A 22,925-nucleotide genomic window follows, 5' to 3' on the forward strand; every position below is an offset into this window, starting at 1 on the left:
TTCCTTTATGATTTGGATGCTTTTTTTTCCCCTTGTATAATTGCTCTGGCTAGAACTTCCAATGCAATGCTGAACAGCAGTGGTGGAAGTGGTATTCTTGTCTTGCTCCTGATGTTGGGGGGAAACTGTTCATTATATCTTTTACCACTGAGTATAATATTAGCCGTAGGTTTTTCATAAATGGTCTTTATCGTATTGAGTAATACTCTCTCTATTCCTATTTTACTGACTGCTTTTATCATTGAAGAGATTTACTATTTATTTTTTACATGAATTTTGTCCCCAAAACTACAATGCTTTATTATAGCTCAAAATATCTTTTCATTTTTAGTAGGTCAAGTTCCTCCTCATTCTTCATCTTTTCCCAAAATTTCTAAGTTACTCTCATCCACCCCACCCAAAGGTGCCTTGGAAGACAGGCCTGGCACTCTGCCTCAGAAAGGTCACAGCCCTGAAAGCCTAATGAGCAGTCCTACTCTGCACACACGGGGTTGCCATGAGTCAGAGTCAACTTGATGGCAACTAGTTAGGCTTCTTTTTTCAGTTGAAATTTTGGAATCATTTGGTCACATTCCAAATGATGTATCTGTGTTTTACTTACAAACACATTTTAGAACTATCTTTATGTGAAACTAACAAAGATACTATTTTTTTTAAATGATAACTACTTGCAAGACTGATGAAAGAAAATCATTCTCTGTAACTACAAAGCCAGAAAGATGCTATTTATCCACCACGAGATTTTTTTAATCGCTGTGTTAAGAGAAAAGCGAGAATGTTTTTAACATTGCTTCACTAGTTTATAAGACCATGCTGGCAAAAGAACAGCGAGAAAGAAACTCTGATACACTGAGAGAAGGGAACGTGCCCCAGGCATCCTGGAAAACAATTAGGCCAGACATCGGAAAACTCTGACACAAAAGTTTTCTAGCCTTTGGCTCATTGATTTCACTGCTGGGAATCTATCCGAGGAAAATAATCAGAGATAGATTTCAGTATTTATGTACAAGAAATTCATTGTGGCATTGTTTAGGGAAAAAAAAACAACCCTAAATTTGTAACACTGAGGTAATGGGGTAAGTAAATAAGGGTTCATCCATATGACAAGTTAGCTGCTGAAAGACAACTGATTTGTGAAGTATTGTTAGTAACACATAAAATGTTCCTGATATAATATTATTGGGGGGGGTAGGATTGTAAATATGTATTCGGTGCTACCCAAATGCAGTATGTAAAAAATAAATACACACACACCAGAAACACATCTGCTGGCGAATATAATAGTTAGGAGCATGGGCTTTAGAAACGAACCAACCTGGTTCAAATCCCAGCTGTGCCACCTTCCAGCTGTGTAACTTTGGGCAAGTTAGTTAACTCTCTGTGCTTCAGAATGCCCACCTGGAAAATGAGGATAATAGTACCTACCTTACAGAGCTGAACTGGCAATTAAATGAGATAATTCATGCAGACAGCTAAGCACCATTGCTGGCCCACTGCAAGCACTCAATAACTACTAGCATCATCAGCACAGAAAACCAACATGAGGAAACACATCAAAATGCTAACGGGTCAAATCTGAGTAGTGGCAGCCAAGCTCTTAACCACTGAGCCACCAGGGCTCCAGCAGAGGTCCAGTCTGTTCAATTTTCTCCTTTACATTCTTGTTTTTCCAAATTTTCTACAATATGTACTACGTCATCAGAAAGGAAAATGCCTTATAAAAAAAGACTGTTTGATTAATCGGCAGTATTTGCAAAGGACAACAGTGGATGAATGCAGGAAGGGGACAACATGTCAATCAGAGAGTGAGCAATGCCTCTTAGCCCCTTTCCACCAAGTCTCAGTTCTCTGGAGCCAACACCCTCCCTCCAGAAGCCACTACTCACAGGCGCAGTTCCTCTGAAGCCGTCCTCTCCAGTGTTGCTCACAGGAAACTGGCCCTGCCAAATGTTGGCATAATGTTGACCTTTTGGCTGCAATTTGTTGCCCCAGGGGAAAAGTCTGTCAGAAGAGACACAGGCATCAGCCTGTCAAACAGGCACAGGCCTCTGGATTAAAGCCAAGTGAAGGAATGTAATGAAAGAGAGAACACTGCTAGCTTGTTCTGAGTTAGTTTTAATTCCAAATACGTAAATAAATAAAACTTTCAATGAATTTTTTTTTAAACTTCCGTATGCCAGCTCCTGTCAAGTTCACAACAACCTTAGTCTCTCCGAAGTACTCAGGAGGCCTGAAATCAATTGCAGATTTAAAAGAAGGCCTGACAGAAGTCTGGGAAAGTAGACATCATTTTGGACTTATATGGTAGCATGATCAAGCACCATCGTACCACGTTTTTGTTTTTATAAAGACTTCACTATTTTAAGGAGCCTTTCCTAGAAGATATGACCCACACAGGAGCTTTCTGCCTCACAGTTCTAGAAGCAGAGAAAAATCGCTGCTTCAGAAGACGCCTAAAATAAGAAAATGCTAAAAGCAAGGCAGCCTGCCAAGTAGCTCTAAGGAGTCATAGATAATAACAGGGAGTTCAATTGCTCAAAATGGCTTTGGACTGGAGGAAGCCCACTTCGTCAGACACTTGGCTCTGAGGGGCTCTGGGGGGCTGGTGACCTATTCCTCAGGGTCTCCTAAGTAACTCTGTGGAAATGACGAAAACCCACTAAGAAAAAAAAAAATTTATTATTATGCTTTTTTAATCAACTTTCTAACCTAAGTAGGTTTCAAAGTTTTAGAAAAAGTTCGACACATTGTTAGGCAAGATGAGGACCTGCAAGTACCTATTTTCCAGGCCTCCTCGGCAGCTGTATTCCCATTCAGCTTCTGTGGGCAACCGCTTTCCTGCCCACGTGCAGTAGGCCACCGCGTCATTCCAGGAGACATGGAGGACTGGGTGATCCGGCCTGGGGAAAAGGGAATGCAGAGTGAAGAGAGGCACAAACTGGAACAAGAAATAGAAACCAGCTTTGGCAAAGCTCCAATAAAATCATCCTCAAGTCTATTCATGACACCTAGCTCCTGGTTTAGAGCTCAAGTCCCAGCCAGGCCACATCCGTCACCCTCCACCAAGGACTTCTGATATCACAGGCTCCTAAATGTACTATATAATTCCTTTTGGAACTAGACTCAAAACATTCCTTCACTCTGCAGACTTGGATTCCCACAAAATTTCAGTCAGTGTGGTAGATATGGAGATGAAGCGTGCAAATCCCCCCTTGAAGGAAGCATGGCTCCAGCTGTTCTAAGTGCTGTCAGTGTAAGCGTCCAGCTCCTTCAGAGTTCCCCACAGCTGCAGAGAGCCGCCTCTGAGCTACCAATGACTAATCACAGCGGGGGCATAAAGGCCCAGCCATTTCAGCTCCGAGCGGGACAATGCTGATGGGACATAAACACCCCCGAGTTCACTCTGGGTTTGGCTGAAACTCTGTCAAGCCTGCATGGCAGTTTGACTTCCCTCTCTGCCCCATCTACTTCTTCCACTAGTGTTGTTGTTGTTTGATACTGTCGAGTTGATTTTGACTCATAGGGACCGCATGTAACAGAGTAGAACCGCCTCATAGGGTTTTCTTGGTGTAGTCTTTTTACAGGAGCAGATCATCAGGTCTTTTTCCCAGGGAGCGGCTGGGTGGGTTGGAACCGCCAAACTTTTCATTAGCAACCGAGCACTTGACTGTTGTACCAGGGTGGATCCCTAATAAATATTCTGCACACCAAACTCTATCTTGGCATCTGTTTCCAGAGAACACAATCTGTGCCACCAGAGATCAGACAGCTATATTTGCCTCATACTATCAAGATTCCAAGTAAATCTTTTCTTTCCTGAAGGTATGGAGGCGTGGGCAAGGTTGAGGGAATTTTTGAGGATAAGGGGATGTACAAACTTGGCTAGCACTACCCGTTGCTGTCGAGTCAACTCTGACTCATAGAGACCCTAAAGGACAGGGTAGAACTGCCCCATGGAGTTTCCAAGGTGGATTCGAACTGCCGACTTTTTGGTTAGCAGCTGTAGCCTTTAACCAGTATGCCTAGCTAACACTACAAAAAAAAAAAAAAAAAAAAAACCCACTGCCATTGAGTTGATTCCAACTCATAGCGACCAAGTGGCATTAAATTGGAGCCCTGGTGGTGCAGTGGGTTAAGCGCTCGGCTGCTAACAGAAACGTCAGTGGTTCAAACCCACCAGCTGCTCCACAAGAGGAAAATGAGGCAGTCTGCTTCCTTAAAAATTCACAGCCTCAGAAACCATATGGGGCACTTCCACTCTGTCCTATAGGATCACTATGAGTTGGAATCGACTCAATGGCAATAGGTTTGGTTTGGTTTAGGTAACACTGATTTAATTCCTGGTTCACATTTTTTTTCCCAAGTGCACTATACATTTCTACCCATTTCTTCCACATCTTTGTATTCCCCAGAGCAATGACACCAGAACTTTCATTTATTCTTTCAACAATTGTTTACAAAATCGCTACTATGTGCTAGTCACTGTTTCCAGCACTGATGAGAAGTGCACTTTTCTGAGAAGATTTGGCGTTTATGAGGAATAAAACACATTCCCCTCAAGGTTTTCCTTAGCCTTTCCCCTCTATTATTAAATTCAGGAAATAAGATATTGATTGGGAGCTAAGAGACCCAGGCAAACTACAGTACCCAAGAATCTTATGAATTTGTCCCTCATAGTCTATTTCCAAAATATCCCCCAGTCACCGATCCCATAGTAGGCGTGGAGACTACCAACTTAGGCACTGAAAGATTGCTGACACTTGTGAAAGCGCTATATCCCTAAAGCTGAACTTCATGTACTTCCAGCTCCGTGATAATGAGAACAATAACCAGGAATATTGTCAAAAGTAGAGGCTCAAAAATCCCATCTGAAAAACTAGGTTAGGAGAGCAGCTTTCTTGGGCTGTTGAGTCCTCAACCCAAACCTTTCTCATCTCCAGGGCTTCCAGTGCTACTCTATTTTTGCTTGAGATAATTATTTCCTTGCCACCCTGGAGATTCGCTGACCGACTTGCCGCTCTGTGGTTTTTCCATCCGCTAAAGTATGTCAGTCCAGGACTCAAGATAATGTGAACCCGAAACCCGAGGACTGGGCTTTTGTAGTGACCGCCTGGCAGAATACAACTACTATCCGTAAGAACAGTCTTTTTCCTCATAATGATCTGCTTATAAGAGACCAGATCATTGGCTGTAACAAAGGTGCCATGAGATCTGTAACAGGCCTATCAAAATTTGGCGGGGGGGGGGGGGGCGGGGGAGGTCCAGGGGGACAACTCAAAGATGTAACTCTCACGGGTCAAATGAGAAAGGAAAGCAGTCACTTAGTAAGAGCATTCTATGAACTAGGCACAGTGTTTGGGTCTTTACATGTATTTTTCCTTGTCATTTTATTTTCTTACCAACAAATCTGCATTTGTCATCCTCAGCATTTCACAAATGAAGATATGGAGCCATTGAGTTCCATTTCAACAGCATAGGAAGCATGTCAACTGGGGAAAGAAACACCTGCCTCACCTGTGTAGAACAGTAGAGTCGGGCCCTTCTGGGTGTCTCCAGTTAGCGCCTTTAACAGGTAACCACCAGGGAGCAGCTGCCACCTCAAAGCAACCCAAAACATGCCAATGTTAGCTACAAAGACTGTAGAAAGACACTGATTCTGGTATGTACAGTAAAAACCTCACTGTCTGGTCTTCAATTTCCATTTGAACTACTAAACAAATCCCTTCACTAGAATATCAAAAATCAAGATATATATTGTTTAAGGGCACTCCGAAATCTGAGGTGCTTGGCATGACTAAAATGGCTTACACAAGATCTGACTTAGACTCCATTTTGTCCTAAGCTCTGCTTCTGTTTCTGAGGTGATTCATGACTGTAGGTGGGTAAAAATGGGACAGGCAGCTTGTCCTCAGAAATAATGTGGCTGAAAGTAGATTAACCAGTATGCAGAAAGGTGTTTACAGAAGGAATTTGCCTGGCCATGTCTGTCTTATACAAAGAACTTGCCTGGGCATGTTCTTAATGATTTACTAAAAACAGCCAATCAGAAGAACTTACTTAGCTAGCCAATCAGAATATTCTTCACTGTTAGTTCTTGATATTTTAATATCTAAGCCCTGTGTGGCCTCTGACTAGCAGAGCACTTTGTAATTGCCTGGTTGCCCTATGCTACCCAATTCACAAATCGCTCCATCCCTCAACCTCTTTTGCTTTTACTTTAAGCAGGCTCCATGATTTTGCTCTATGATAATATATACACACACAAAAAAAAAAATTTGTGCAAATGAATGTTTAACAAAAAGTTAAACAAAAAAATCTTTAAACAGAAAAAATTATTTTTATTTTACCATAAAACACCAAACTAAAACTTAAAATTATTTTTATTATGCCATAAAACACCAGAGTGGTAAAATAAATCTATATTGAAATGGTATATATCTCCAAGAATTTTAAAAAGATATACTGCTAGTTGATCCTCTATAATCTCCAAGAAGTGAGAGACAAGTAGTACTGCTCCTATTTAAAAGACAGGGAACCAAATCTAACCTTACAATTAAGTGCCAGGCTGAAGGTCAACCAAGGTGGATGAGGATCAGGCTGAAGTACAGGATAAAATGCCAGGTGTATGTTTTCAAAGGACTCTGGTTTATTTCTGGCTCCAACATCAGCTGTGTGGCCCTGGTAAGTTCCCTGCTTGTCTGGCCCCTCAGAGTCCTCACCTGGGAAATGAGACCAGCTACTACCTGCCTCACCTCGTTCAGACCACCACAAAAACCAAAATCCATTGCCATCAAGTCAATTCTGAAGGTCAAATTAGATAAAACTTGAAAGTGCCCAACAAACTACTACTAGGATCTTAGCTCCTACTTTATGGTTCTGTCTACAGAATGACAATAGCAAGTGGTCCTCGTTTAACGGACAGTTAAGAGCACTGGCTTTGGAGCCAGTCAAAACTAGATTTGACGCCTGAAAACCAAAAAAGCCACTGGCATCCAGCTGATTCCAACTCATCACGATCCTGTAGGGCAGAGCAGAGCTGCCCCATAGGGTTTCCAAGGCTGTAAATCTTTTACAGAAGCAGACTGCCACATATTTCTCCAGAGTGGCTGGTGAGTTTGAGCCTTTTAGCAGCTGAGTACTTTAACCACTGCGCCAACGGGGCGGCTCCGGTAAGTCTTCTTAAAACCAAACAATAGTTCAGTTTAACTAGTAAAGAATGTCTGCCTTGAGCATTACGCTCTTTTAAGAACTATTTATATGGGATCAAACTAATAGCAACTCAAAAAGATAGACAGGAAACTTAAGAGGCAGTGAGTTTATGTTAATGGAGGAGGAACAACTCAGAAAAGGAGGGTGAGAATGGTTGCAGCACAACGTGAATATTGTAATCGACATCACTGAATTGTACATGCAGAAATTGTTGAATTGGTGTATGTTCTGCTGTTGTATATTCTCAACAACAACAAAAATAAAATAAACTATAAAAACACGAACTAGATTTGAATTGTGCCTTTCCCATTCACCCTGTGACCCTTGGCAACTGATTTAACCTTCCCATGCCTGTTTGTTGATGAAGAGAATAATAACATCTATTTCATGGGCATAACACGAAGGAAATATACATGAAGGATTTTCAATTATGCCCAACACTTAGCAATCACTCAGTAAAGGGAACCAGTCTCAACCGTGGCCTCACGACAACCAGTCATGAAGAAAGCAATGCAAACTAATAATCATTGTTGCTGATAACTCTTGAGGCAGAAGTTTACAAAAGATCCTTCTAGTATAAACTAGAGCAGACTCAAGGTTATCCCCTTGACAGTGTCACTCTCAATCATTTGCATCATTTGTATCCTGATGAGCTTGGGTGATAGGTGATGAGCAAGGGGGATGGGATCCAGCTAATAACCCCCGCAATCACTGAAGAAACCCAACTCCACTCTTGTTCCTCTTCTTTTTTCCACTTCAACACACTCAAAACATTCATGGCAACTCAATCATTATCTGATGAAAGAAACCAATTTTTTTTTTTTTTTGGTTACACAAAAGAGGCATTATGTCCTTAAATAATACTACCTCAAGGTGTTTTATTTTACAGAAAGCAGGAGTGATGACAGGCATGGCTTCTTTCTATTTTATTTGGGGCACTGGAGAAACTTTAACCTAGGGATGGTCTTATTGGCTGAACTGCTCGATGCTTCGGTGGCACTGACAGGTAATTCATTCAATGTCAAGGGAAGACGTGCACAGAAAGCTCAGGTCATCCCACTCTCAGGGAAATCTTCAGTTCACTCACTCAACTCTACCCCACCCCCAACGCTGGTAAGATAGGCTCCACTACCACCAGATGGTTTTTTTGCTTAAATTAAAAAATAAATAAATAAAACAAAAATTAAAAATGACAAAAAGCTAATCTTTGTTGAACCTGAGTGGTAGATACCAGGATGCCTTTTTATGGGCTTTTTTATGTTTGGAAACATTTAATCATTAACAATTAAAGCCAAAAAAAAAAATCACTATTTATTTTTTTATTATTAATGAGCCTTTGGGTAGTTTCCAGTTTGGGGCTCTGCTAGGAACATTCTTACGCATTCGTGGCTTTTGGTAAACATACATATGCGCTTCTACTCTTTGCACACCCTGAAGTCTCACAGCTGGATCACAGGGTACGCATGTGCTCAGCTTTAGTAGACGGCCAAACTCGAGCTTTAACACCACAAGTCCTCCAAGGCTTCTGTGAGGTATGGAACCCCCTTGCAGTAGGGGCGGATTATCCAATAGGCAAGGTAAGCACAGTGTTTACCTTCCTTACCAGGTCATCTGTAGTGAACAATTTCACATGGGCTTCCCTTGTGAAACCATTCACTACAGATTAGTAAGTAGGCACAAGTAAGTGCGGGCTTACCTTGCTTACTGGGTCATCTACCCATCAGGGATTGTAAATTTGAAAAAAGGCTTTGTTTCTGTAGGAAAGTGCTGTAGGGCTGGGAGAGAGACAGATGCCAGCCATAGCTAGAAGCAGAATCTTTGCTGTGGTGAAAAAATGTGAAACTGTTCACTATAGGTGATCTGGTAAGCAAGGTAAGCACTGTGCTTATCTTGCCTATTGGCTAATCCACCCCTGCCTTGCAGTAAACAATTTGGCCTTTGGTCCTGGGGCCTGTGAGCTGGACCACACCTGAGGCCAATGAGTAGAGGCTGACCAGACCAAGAGAGGCCATCTGAGAGCCTGATGTAACTAAACCTCAGGAGGCCTGATATAACCTATTGTGGCCATGTGGTGAAGCCAATAAAGGCCTTGGAAGATAGAGGCTCAGTAGGGTTTCCAGGGTAGTGAGAGGGAACATCTGCTCTCAAGAGAGTGAGCAAGTACCCTGGGGGTATGCAAGCTCTGCAGGCGACTCCTATATGTTTGTATTCTTTCTTCTTCTACAAAAAGGTACTGCTTTCCCCAGAGTTTGTAAGTCATTCCAACAGATTACTAGACCTAAGAAACAGAGAAGGGGCCAGTATCCACTGACCTGGCCCCAGGCGAATGGGAATAAGACAGAGAAAGGATGGCGCTGGCAGCTGGGATCTAAACTAACCAGGGAAAGGAAGCTGAGATTTCCACAGGATACAGTAGGCGTGTGAAGTGGGATTTACTCTGTACCACAAATATGGCATGAGAAGTGGATGATCTCAGCCTCCCTGGACTGGCTTGATATAGCCTCCTACTCCTTCTTCAAAGGGGAGCTTACATGCAATTGGAGTAAATATAGGTGATCCTTGGCAGCTGCCCATCTCCTGTCCTTTTCCCCTCAATTCTGTCTGGCTATAAGTATTTACTGAGCACCTACTATATGCTGGACACTGAGCCTAGTTCCTGGAGGGGGTCTGCAATCCCCAGGAATCCTCATGATTGAAGACAGTTGGCACACTGCTAGTTTGTAAATGATTTATTTTACATGTAACAGTGAGTTAATTCTTTAGCTGTACAAAGTGTGGACCTAGTCACTGAATTTTCCTTCAAAAATGTCTCTAAAATTCAAATTGGTGCTACAGTTCTGGCTGCATTCCCTCCTGCGCAACACACACTTTGGCTCATTCTAGATACCTGCTTTCGTATCTCTCCCAGCATCTCCCTTTTCAGAAATCTTTCACTTTACCCTAGCAACCCACCCTAAACAAACCACTAGATTACTTGACTTAAAGTCACACAGCCACACAATATACGATCAACCTCAACGATATGCACAGCGAAATAGGAAGAGCACACGTACCCTGGCTACAGCATGCGGGAGGAAGGCCCTGGTAACTCTGTCCTTGAACAAGAGCCACAATCTTTGTTTTTTTTCCTAATTAATATCTGACACAGTAAGCCAGGATATATATGTTGCTATTGTTGTTGTATGCTGTAGAATCAATTCTGACTCATGGCAACCCCATATATTACGGGGTAGAACAGCTGCATAAGGTTTTCTTGGCTATGATCTTTACAGAAGGTCTTCCTACCACAGAGCTGCTGGGTGGGTTCAAACTAGCAACCTTTCGGTTAGCAGCAGAGCACTTAACCATTGCACCACAAAACAAAACAGAAAAAACCCAAACCCATTGCCGTCGAGTAGATTCCAACTCACAGCGACCCTACAGGACAGAGTAGAACTGCCCCATACGGTTTCCAAGGGGTGCCTGGTGGATTCGAACTGCCGACCTTTGGGTTAGCAGCTGTAGCTCTTAATCGCTACACCACAGGGTCACTATGAGTTGGAATCAGCTGGACAGCAATGGGTGGGATTGTACCAGGAAGGCTCTTAAAGATATATATAAAAAAAAAAAAAAAACCCAGTGACAATACTATAATACTGTTTCTAGTAGCAAAAAAATTACAAAATAACCCAACTGTCCTTGGTGACTATCCATACAAAAGAATATTATACTGTTATCAAAACATACTCTGACAACGAAATATTACATCATATATTGTTATGTTATAAAGGTAAACTACAGAATAAAATCCTTATCTGATGCTTTTTCTTTAAAATATATACGTATGTATGTACATTAGCACAATAAGAGGGAAAAAAGCTAGAAGAATATACATGCACTTAACTATAGGGTTGCTATGAGTCGGAATCGACTTGATGGCAGTGGGTTTGGTTTTTTTTTTTAAACAAAGGAAAAGGACTGGAAGAATAACATTCTTTGTAGAATGAGCATGTATCACTTTACAGGTTTTCTCTACCTCAACACTATGGAGATTTGCAGACCGGTAATTCCTTGTTGTGGGGGCTGCCCGGTGCGTTACAGGATGTTTCGCAGCATCCCTGGCCTCTACTCACTGGATCACTCCCCCAAGTTGTAATAATAAAAAGTGTACCCAGACATTGCCAAATCCCTTGGATAGAGGAGCTGGGAGGGGAACCATCATCCTCAGTTGAGAATCACTGCATTATGATAATGAGGAAAAGAATAAAGATTACTATTCTTAACGTTAATATGTAGCTCACAGTAGTGTAGTCATTAAGAGTATGCAATTCTGGCGCAGGTTGCCTGAGTCTGAACAACAGCGCACCTTTATAAGCTGCATGATCTCAGGTATGTTATTTAACCTCCTTAGTCCTCAATTTCCTCCTCTGTAAAATGGGGATACCAAAATCCAAAATCAAACCCATTGCTGTTGCAACTCATGATATCCCCCCCTTATACAACAGAGTAGAGCTGCTCCACCGGATTTTCTTGGCTATAATCCTTACAAAAGCAGGTTTTCAGGCCTTTCTTCTGTGGTGCTGCTAGGTAGGTTCAAACTTCCAACCCTTAGGATAGTAGTCCAATACAAACTGTGTCACATAACCTAAAATGGAAATAATGATACTAAAAATATCCACTTCCTGGGGTGACTGTGAGGATTAAATAAGGAAATATATGTTAAGAGGGTAGAACAATGCCTGGTACAGAGTGAGAATTATACACATGTAAGCTATTATTGGAAACCCTGGTGATGTAGTGGTTAAGTGCTATGGCTGCTAACCAAAGGGTCAGCAGTTCGAATCCGCCAGGCACTCCTTGGCAACTCTATGGGGCAGTTCTACTCTGTCCTACAAGGTCACTATGAGTCAGAATCGACTCGACGGCACTGGGTTTGGTTTTTTTCTTAACCTATCATTACCATTACTACATTACTATTTATATCACACATAACAATACCAATCATTTGTGTAATAATGTATAATAAATGATTGGTATTATTTATGTCAATCTAAGTTGCAATATTCTTTTGGAGCTTTCACAAGACATGTATTCTAATTAGTGAAAACCACAGTTAAGAGCTTGGCTGCTAACCAAAAGGTCAGCAGTTCGAATCTACCAGCCACTCGGTGGAAACCCTATGAGGCCACTCTACTCTGTCCTATAGGGTTGCTATGAGTCGGAATCGACTCGACAGCAATTTTTTGTTTTTTAATCCTTCTTCAAGGAGTCTTGGTGGTACAATGGTTAAACACTTGGCTGCTAACTGAAAGGTCAGTGGTTCAAACCCACAGTAGCTCTGCATGAAAAAAGACCTGGCTATATGCTCCCATAAAGATTAATGCCTAGGAAACCCTAAGGGGGAGTTCTATTCTGTCACATGGGGTTACCATGAGTCGGATTGACTCTACCGCACCCAACAACAATAACAACAATCCTTTTTCAGCTTGAGTCCCATCCACCTGCCAGTTTTCCCTTTTCGGAATACTAATAGGCTAAGAAAGCCTTACCCAGGGGTAAGAGGTCAAGGAAGTGTTTAGAGCAGGTGCCATTTCCAAAGAATTCCAAAGAACACACTGCCAGAACCATATGTAAACTAGCCCATTCCTGAAGTAAGCAACACCAGGAAGGTGTGGGAGGGGGTGAGGGTAAACTGAATGCAGGAAGGATCCACATTTGTTAACCCCATACTAGAGAAAAGGTAGGAGCCACAAGGAACCAAACCACACGCCCCTCTCAGAAGACAGACCCTAAGTCACCACTGTAAATGGAGTTAGAAAATACTGACAGATGAAAAGGAAGTAATCAAATCCAACCCACCACTGAGGACTGGCCAAGTTGCCCTCCTAGGAAAGTCATGATGTTTCCTGGACAAATAGAAGGCAAATCCCACCCAACGTCACTGGATGCCTTGCCTTTCCAAGTGTATTTCTTAACTCGAAGTTTTCAACAACTTGTTCTTGACCTTCTGGTTCTGTTTTCAAAGTAAATGCTCTTCTACTTTTCAGAATTTATGAAATAAACAACTTCTGAGAATCATAGATGAGTCAGTTCATCAAGGTTATACTGCAAATTATGACACCTCTAATTCCTTTTCTTATAGCTCACAGGTGGCACAAATGGTTTGCACTCAACTGCTAACCTAAAGGCTTAAAGATCTGCTTCTGTTAAGATTACAGCCAAGAAAACTCTTGAGAGCAGTTCTACTCTGTAACAAATGGGGTTGCCATGAGTTAGAGCTGACTCTACCATAACTAACAACAATTCCTTTTTTTGAACAAGAATACTCTTCAGGGGTGTTTGTTTATAGGGTAGAAGCAGCAACACGAGCAGACTGACACCTAAGACAAATCCCATCCTAAAAAGAGAAATTTGAGGGGGATGTGGTTGTTACCTATATTTTTTCTGTTCAACTGAGAACACTTCCAGAGTTACCTATCCACCTCATTGCTGTCAAGTCGATTTCAGCTCATAGTGACCCTACAAAACAGAGTAGAACCGTCCCATAGGGTTTCCAAGGCTGAAAATCTTTACGGAAGCCAAATGCCATTTCTTTTTCCTGCAGAGTGGCTGGTGGGTTCGAACTGCAGACCTTTCAGTTAGCAGCTGAGCACTTAACCACTGTGCCACCAGGGCTCCTTTCCAGAGTAAGAGCATTTCCTTATGTTAAGAGGGAAAATGGCTTTAACATGACCTATTTCTAGTCAACCATCTCCATAGCAACCGTCTTGGGTTTAAGTTGAAACAGCTGTACCAGACAGCCAGTGACCAATTACAATGTAAATGGGATCCATGTGAGTGTTGACGGCCCCCTGAGAATGACTTCAAAAAGCAGAGACATCTTTTCCCACCTCTCCCAAGGGATATAACCAGACTTGTAGTAACAGCTTAAAGGAAAGAAAAGGGACAGATAACAAAGGTGACTTTATTCCCACCTTTCAGGTGGTAAATCATGCTGCTTCTTATACACACAGTCTGGGCTAAAACCAGCACAGGAAAAAAGACAGAGCATTGGGTAGTTATACGTATTCAGTGTAAAGATGTCAAGTTCACAACTTTACAACTGCTCTCTTAAAAATTAAATGCAGTTAGACAAGTGAATTAAAAAGATGTACATTTCTTGAAAAAAAAAAGCATAGGATAAACATGACCGTTATCCACATAAAAACAGCCTGGGAGAATTTTTCAACTGGTACCAGAGAACAATAAAAAATTGCAGATATAGTCAAGATTCGTGAGTATAAATAAAACTTGAGGAGAGTCAAACAATTGAAGGAATTGGATGGAACAGGGAACACAAGTCCGAGTAGAAATCTCTTCCTTTAGCAACCAATACAAAAGTGGAAGGTAAGAACTAGGCTTGAACAGAGGATAAGAACAAATGCATCATCACACAGACTGGTAGTCAACTCTGACAGCTTATTTCATATGGAATTTTTTCAATCAATTACCTTGACTGCTTAATAAAATGAATGCATGACAGAAAAATGCATGCTTTTTCAATTAAAACCCCATTGCTGTCGGGTTGATTTCAACTCATAGCGACCCCATAGGGCAGAGCAGAACTGCCCCATAGGGTTTCCAAGGAGCTCCTGAGGATTCAAACTGCCGACCTTTTGGTTAGCAGCCATAGCTCTTAACCACTACACCACCACGGTTTTCAATTAGGGTACAAATATTTCTGAAAGTTGATGCAGATCTGAAATCTCTCAATACTTTTTGCTTCAGTTCTTAGTAAAATTCCTCATGCTATAATACATTGCATTCCCAAGGCACAGAATCAGTATACTCTAAACATTGCATGTCCTTGAGAGGAGTGGAAACCTTGCCTAGTCATTCATTATGGACAATGTGCCTAAATCGGCCTGAGAAATAGCTGGACTCAAATAACCCTTAAAGGTGAACCAATTCACCTCACCCTCAAATGAGACCAGCATAAAGATGGGGATAAGGGAGTTGACTCAGGGCTTTTTTAAAAATTTTGATAGAAAAAATAAAACAGCTTCTTTTTTTATTGATTTCAAAAATAAGTTTTACTTCTTTGGGTTAAGAAGTGACAGGGTAATTGGTATAGCCTTTCTGGAAAGTATCCTGACAATACTCAGCAAAAGCCCTCATCGTACGCATACCCAGCAAGGAGGCTGCTTAAATCATTTATGTTGTTGTTAGGTGCCTGTCGGGTTGGCTCTGACTCACAGTGACCCTACGTACAACAGAACCAAGACACTGCCTGGTCCTGTGCCATCCTCACAATTGTCGTTATGCTTGAGTCCAGCATTGCAGCCACTGTGTCAGTCCATCTCTTTGTGGGTTTACCTCTTTTTCACTGACCCTCTACCAAGCATGATGTCCTCCGCTAAGTACTTAAGACCAAGTCACACCACCCTTACTTCTAAGGAGCATTCCTGCTATACTGCTTCCAAGACAGATTTATTGGATCTTCTGGCAGTCCATGGTATTATCAAGACTCTTCGTCAACACCGTAATTCAAAGGCATCAATCCTTCTTAGATCTTCATTATTCATTGTCCAGCTTTCACATATGTATGAGGCAACTGAAAATACCACGGCTTGGGTCAGATACACCTCTGTCCTTAAAGTGATATCTTTGCTTTCTAAAACTTTAAAGAAGTCTTTTGCAGCAAATTTGCCCAATGTAATATGTCGTTTGATTTGACTGCTGCTTCCGTGGGCACTTATTGTGGATCCAAGCAAGATGAAATCCTTGACAATTTTAATATCTTCTGTTTATCATGATGTTGCTCATTGGTCCAGCTGTGAGGATTTCTGTTGTCTTTATGTCAAGGTGTAATCCATACTGAAGGCTGCAGTCTTTGATCTTCATCAGTAAGTGCTTCAAGTCCTCTGCACTTGCAGCAAAAAAGGTTGTGTCATCTGCATATCGTAGGCTGTTACTGAGCCTTCTTCCAATCCCGATGCCACATTCTTCTCCGTATAGTCCAGCTTCTCGGATTATTTGCTCAGCATACAGATTGAATAGGTATGGTGAAAGGATACAACCCTGACGCACACCTTTCTTTAAACTACACACCATCCCCTTGCTCTGTTCAAACGACTGCTTCTTAGTCTAAGTATAGGTTCCTCAAAAGCACAGTTAAGTGTTCTGGAATTCCCATTCTCTTCAATGTTAACCATAATTTGTTACGATCCACACAGCTGAATGCCTTTGCACAGTCAATAAATCACAGTAAACATCTTTCTGGTATTCTCTGCTTTCAGCCAGGATCCATCAGACATCAGCAATGATATCCTTCGTTCCATATCCTCTTCTGAATCCAGCTTGAATTTCTGCCACTTCACTCTCGATGTACTGCTGCAGCCATTTTTTAATGATCTTCAGCAAAATTTTACTTGTGTGTGATATTAATGATATTATTCAGTAATTTCCGCATTCAAATGGATCACCTTTCTTTGGAATGGGTACAAATATGGATCTCTTCCAGTCAGTTGGCCAGGTAGCTGTCTTCCAAATTTCACGGCATACACGAGTGAGCCCTTCCAGTGCTGTATCCATTTGTTGAAACTTCTCAACTGGCATCCCAACAATTCCTGGAGCCTTGTTTTTCACCAACGTCTTCAGTGAAGTCTGGACTTCTTCCTTCAATACCATTGGCTCTTGATCATATGCTACCTCCTGAAATGGTTGAACATTGCCAGTTCTTTTTGGTACAGTGACTCTGTTTATTTCTTCCATCTTCTTTTGATGCTTCCTACGTCATTTGGTATTTTTCATGTAGAATCCTTCACTATTGCAACTTAGGCCTTGAATTTTTTCTTCAGTTCCTTCAGCTTGAGAAATGCCCAGCGTGTTCTTCCCTTTTGGTTTTCTAATTCCAGGTCTTTGCTAATATCATTATAATACTCACGCTGCCCTTTGAAATCTTCTGTTCAGCTCTTGTATTTCATCATTCTTCCTACTCTGCGTTCAAGGGCAACTTTCAGAGTCTCTTCTGACATCCACTTTGGTCTTTTCTTTCTTTCCTGTTTTCTAAATGACCTCTTGCTTTCTTCACATATGATGTCCTTGATGTCACTGCACAACTTGTCTGGCCTTTGGTCATCAGTGTTCAATGTGTCAAATCTATTCCTGAGATGGTTTCTAAATTCAGGTGGGATATACTCAAGGTTGTACTTTGGCTCTTGTGAACTTGTTCTAATTTTCTTCAGCTTCAACTTGAACTTGCATATGACCAATTGTGGTCTGTTTCACAGTCAGTCCCTGGCCTTGTACTCACCGATGATATCGAGGTTCTCCTAGTCTCTTTCCACAGATGTAGTCGATTTGATTCCTGTGTATTCCTACCTGGCAAGGTTCGTGCATTTAGTCGCCATTTATGTTGTTGAAAAAAGGTATTTGCAATCACTGGTATAGCCATATGATGCAATACAACACAGTCATTAAAGATTACATGCAGAAAAAATATTTAGTTACTTAAATGTTCACCCTCTACTTCCAAACAATCAGCCACTGAAAACCCCATGGAGTACAGTTCCGTTGTGATGTACATAGGGTGGTCATGAGTTGGAGTTGACTCAACGGCAACTGAAGCCTGTAAGACCCTATATAACCCACCCCTTGCCTACTTCTCCACTCTAACCCTAGCCCCTATCACAGTCCCCCTTGTCCATCACTCTATTCATTGCTGCTCATGTGGGCCCCGTTCATCATTTAGGCTTCAGCTCAAGTTTCACTTTCCCAACCACAGGATACCCCAATCACTTTCTACCTCATTGCTCTGTTTTATTTTAATCACTGGTGATTTATCATAAGAGTATCATAGTCAGTTGTAAGTTTACTTGTTTATGTTTCGTTTCTTACTATAATTATAAGCTCCACAAAAGCAAGGACTTCCATCTGGTTCACTCTTGTATCCACGGCACTTAGAACACTGCCTAGCCCATAGAATATAATGGATAAACATTTGTTTAATGAATAAATTCAACTATTCCTTAGGTTTCCGAATCTGTCCCCACCCTGGGTGATCTGCTTTTGGATAAACATCAATTTTCGATATAACCTTTCAGTGGCAGATCCTTTTGTAAAGAAATACAGAATCACCTCCTAGCTTATGGGTTTTAAGCGTGTATCTGTAGCAAGAAAAGTACAGACTGGATCTCAGGTATTCAGCTCTGCCCAGAATTTGGGCAAGGCATTTGCTCTTCCTGGACCATGGCTGCCTCATCTATAAGAAAACCAACCAAACCCATTGCCATTGACTCGATTCCAACTCACAGCGACCCTACTGGACAGGGTAGAACTGCCCCATATGGTTTCCAAGGAGCAGCAGGTGAATTCAAACTGCTGACCCTTTGGTTAGCAGCCAAACTCTTAACCACTACACCACCAGGGTTTCCTCATCTGTAAGAGAAAGGGGTTTTTGCCAGATGGTTTTGAAAGTTTCACCCATTCCAAATTCTCACTTTTATGTAAGTTTCTCTTAAAACTGGACATACGCTATATATGACTACCTACCCAACAGTCTATCTCTCTGTCACCAAAGAGAAGTTTTAGGAAATAAATCCCAGCATTTGGGGGGGGGCGGGATGAGTAGAGGAAGTCCAAACCATTTTATTTCTTAATCCAAGTTAGGCCTCAAAAAACCATGACTTGAAAAGAAATTTAAGGACACCTTCAACAAATATTTCATATCTGAGCCCTGGAACTCCACACATGCCTCACATACATTCACTCTGATCAGGTGCCTTATCTTGGAGCAGGCTGGAGAAAAAAAATGTGCCCTGTTATCCACTAAACTGAGTTCTCACCCTCCAGGGTTATCATGTTTTGCTTCCTGAGCCTATGCCATATACACTGATTCCTAAGTCCAGCTGACAATCACTCTTTTCAAAAAAAGACACAAAAGACAGATGTGTGCCAGTGTTCCCTTCTTATCTACTTAGCCAGCCCTGGACTGACCTTCCTGAATAATAGTTACTGTGACCACCTCAACTCTGATGCCCAGACTTGTGTCCTCCCACCAATCAAAAGCGATTCTCCAACATGACGTGGGTCATGCCAGGTCTCGGCCCCATACCTTTCAAATATTAAATGCTCCAGAAGATGATACTCAATCGGCATTCTTTAATTTTCTGGCAAATATTTATTAAGTGCTTATTATGTGACACCCAGACTCCCTGGGTGGTACAAACAGTTAACGTGCTTGACTGCTCACCAAAGGGTTGGAAGTTCGAGTCACTCAGAGGCACCTCTGAAGAAAGGCCTGGCAATCTACTTAAAAAAATCAGCCACTGCAAACCCTTCAGAGCACAGATCTACTCTGACACACACTGGGTTGCCATGAGTCAGAGTCAATTCAATGGCAACTGGTTCCTGTGACAGTTACTGTGCTGGAGATATAAGCTGGAGATATAGCGGTGAATAATATAGGTGCATTCCCATGCAACTTCATGGGACTCATAACTAGTAACGGGAAAGACATTAAACAGATACCTTCACTAACAATCACCACTTTACCTAAGATCAGTAATATGAAAGGAAGTAATGCAAAAGGAAGCCAGATGGAGAGCATCTAAACCTGCAAGATGAGACCACAGTAAGGGGGATTCAAGCAGACTTCCCAGAGGAAGCTCAGCTGAGACCTAACTATACAGAACTGAGGTGGGCAGTTAGAGCACATGGACCCTGGAGTCCTGTCCCTCTGCTGAATGCTTTACCCTACCCCTTCCAAGGTGGGTTCTTCCTCACTTGCAAGGCTCCCCTTAAACGCTTCTCCACTCAGGCCTCCCCTGATCACCCTAACTAGCAGAGTCGGTTTTCCAGTTGCCTCTCCCAACTCCTCACCAGCTCTTTATCACAAAAACCTGTTGGTTTCCTTCCTAATAAACCCCATTGACGGCAAGTCAATTCCAATTCATAGGGACCCTACAGGACAGAGCAGAAATGCCCCATAGGGTTTCCAAGGCTGTAATCGTTACTTTAAAAAAAAAAAAAAAAAACTCCTTGGTAATTCTGATTCCTAACACTGGGTTTACTGAAATTGGCTTTGAGATGAAAAGAACTTCTCAAAATAGTCTCCTTTATCAAGCCATCTTCCTTTCTCAAGGATACCTACTCAGGAATGTTTCCTTAAACTGTTAATTTAGAAAGTGCCAAACCACAAGTAAAGATAATCTTGTACCCCAGGCTCCCATCGACGGCAACTGTTTTCTAATCACCCCATGGCTGTTCCTTGTGTCAAAGATTTATGAGGTACATTAATAACACAACTAAAAAAAATAATAATTTCTAGATATTATTTTAAATACTGTCATTTTAAAAAATGGAAGGTCATCTGTCATAAAACACCCCCAAAACAAACAGACAACAATACAACAACAAAAACTAGCCTTAATCTCTTCTCAGGTTTAATATCTGTATCTTTTAAGACCCTTGCTTCAAATTCAGCATCCAAATAATAATACCCACAGGTAGAAGCAAATTTCAGAATGTACATGTACTATGCTTTAAACTATTAAATACACACAATTTAAGATATTTTTAGAAGCAAACCCAGAAAGCCAACTCAGTGTTTTGCCTGCAAACTTTTTATAAACCTAGCTTTTTAAGATAGCAGCAGGGGCAGAACAGTTTTTTAATCTCTCTGAATCTACATATGAAGCAGCAATAGCAACTAGGTAGCAAAGCCAAAAAACGCCAAGAACAATGTGCACAACAAATCTATGTGACAAGGTATCATCACCAAAGCTAGAATAAAAGCAGGTGAGGACAAACCACCAATAGCCATACAACCTGCTTGATACCCAGGACCAGACAGAGGAGATAGCAGAAGAAAGCAAAAGGGCATCAGACCTGCAAAAAGGAAAATCCCAAAGCAGCCAACAGGTATCAATGGAAAGCAGACAGAGAGTCTGAGAACGGCAGCTGAACGTGTATGGAATTTTGCCAACTCCAACAAAGAGCATGCAATAAAGGGCCCAAGGCAAAAAAGTGTCGAGGCTCTGGAGCAGTCTGGCCCTGTGATCTCTTGAAACTCAGGAAGCAAGAGGCCATGTTTGTGAACACTACATGCGTACAAATGAAGAGGCGGTTCTGTGAAGTTGGAAACACTACCCTGAACCATGCGTCCTTCCAATGGTTCAGAAAAACTGAGCTCACATTAAAACGACTGGAGGTCAAATCCACTACAAAGTTATTGTAAGAAAAAGAAAACACAAAGAAGAACACATAGAACATTCCTACAGATAAGAAATCACACCAGAGGGGTGTACACAAAAAAAATCATTGCAATATACAGTTTCAAATGAGGTAAACAGCATTAAGAAATGAAAACAAGACAGGATATGACAAAATACAGGTAGTTCCTGACTTACAACAGGGTTTCGTTCTGAGGACTCCATTCAAAGTCAGTTCTGACGTAAGTCAAACACCTCTTTTTTTTTTTTAGTTTTCATTATTATTGCCTTTTACTATCAGTATCTTTATAAATTCAATCTTTGTCTTTGGGGGTTGGAAACATTACACATAAACTTACAGACATATTTTAATACATACATAAAAAAATACACAAATCATAAAAAAACAGTCATAAGTGCAGTTCATAGTAACTGGAACACATCGTAAGTAAGGGACTGCCTGTAAATCAGAATCAGCAAAACTCAAATGAGATACAAAAGTCAATAAACTAATGAAAATAAAAGAACAAGTCATTTCGGAAATGAACACAAGATTACTTAAGAGACAGAAGGTGAAAAAGTAGAAAAATTTAAAAATGAAAAACAAAAAAAGATAAAAATGATTCACAAGAAAAGTAATAAACACTGAAGATGGGAGAAAAATGATCCTACAAACAAATTTATTAAGACATCCTGAAGAAAAAAACAAAACTCTAATATGAGAAAACATCCCACTTCACCAAAAAAGACATTCAGGCAGCTAACAGGTATATGAGGAAATGCTCACAATCATTAGCCACTAGAGAAATAAAAACCAAAACTACAATGAGATACCATCTCACCCCAACAAGGCTGGCACTAATCCAAAAAACACAAAATAGTAAGTGTTGGAGAGGTTGTGAAAAGACTGGAACACTTATATACTGCTGTTGGGAATGTAAAATGGTACAAGCACTTTGGAAATTGATTTAGCAGTTCCCTAAAAAGCTAGAAATAGAAGTTCCATATGATCCAGCAATCTCACTCCTTGGAATATATCCTAGAGAAATAAGAGCTGTCACACGAATAGATATATATACACCCATGTTCACTGCAGCACTGTTCACAATAGCAAAAAATGGAAACAACCTAGGTGCCCATCAACAGACGAATGGATAAACAAATTATGGTAGATACACACAATGGAATACTATACAATGATAAAGAATAATGATGAATTTGTGAAACATCTCACAACACGGATGAATCTGGAGGGCATTAGTTGAGTGAAATTGGTCAGTTGCAAAAGGGCAAATGTATGAGATCACTATCGTAAGAACTCAAGAAAAGGTTTAAACACAGAAGACATTCTTTGATGGTTACAAGGATGGGGGAAGGAGGGAGATGGAAATTCACTAACTAGACAGTAGACAAGAATTATCTTAGGTAAAGGGAAGGACAACACACAATACCCCAGGGGAAGTCAGCACAACTGGACTAAACCAAAAGCTAACACATTTCTTGAACACGACCACTTTGCGGAACAGAGTAGCTGGGGCTAGGGTC

General features: G+C 41.2%; 1 protein-coding gene across 2 annotated transcripts in view; it reads right to left on the bottom strand.

Moving 5' to 3' along the window:
• Positions 1–22,925, bottom strand: part of SUMF1 (sulfatase modifying factor 1) — a 125,507-nt gene that overhangs the window by 69,709 nt on the left and 32,873 nt on the right. For both annotated transcript variants that reach the window (XM_049862510.1, XM_049862509.1), the window contains 3 exons: positions 5,515–5,597; positions 2,778–2,900; positions 1,887–2,001 (listed from right to left, as the gene is read on the bottom strand). In XM_049862510.1, coding sequence (XP_049718467.1) covers positions 1,887–2,001; positions 2,778–2,900; positions 5,515–5,597 — 321 coding nt within the window. The remainder of the gene's footprint in view (positions 1–1,886; positions 2,002–2,777; positions 2,901–5,514; positions 5,598–22,925) is intronic.

The sequence above is a fragment of the Elephas maximus genome, chromosome 20, assembly GCF_024166365.1.
Source record: "Elephas maximus indicus isolate mEleMax1 chromosome 20, mEleMax1 primary haplotype, whole genome shotgun sequence".
NCBI classification, from domain to species: Eukaryota; Metazoa; Chordata; class Mammalia; order Proboscidea; family Elephantidae; genus Elephas; species Elephas maximus.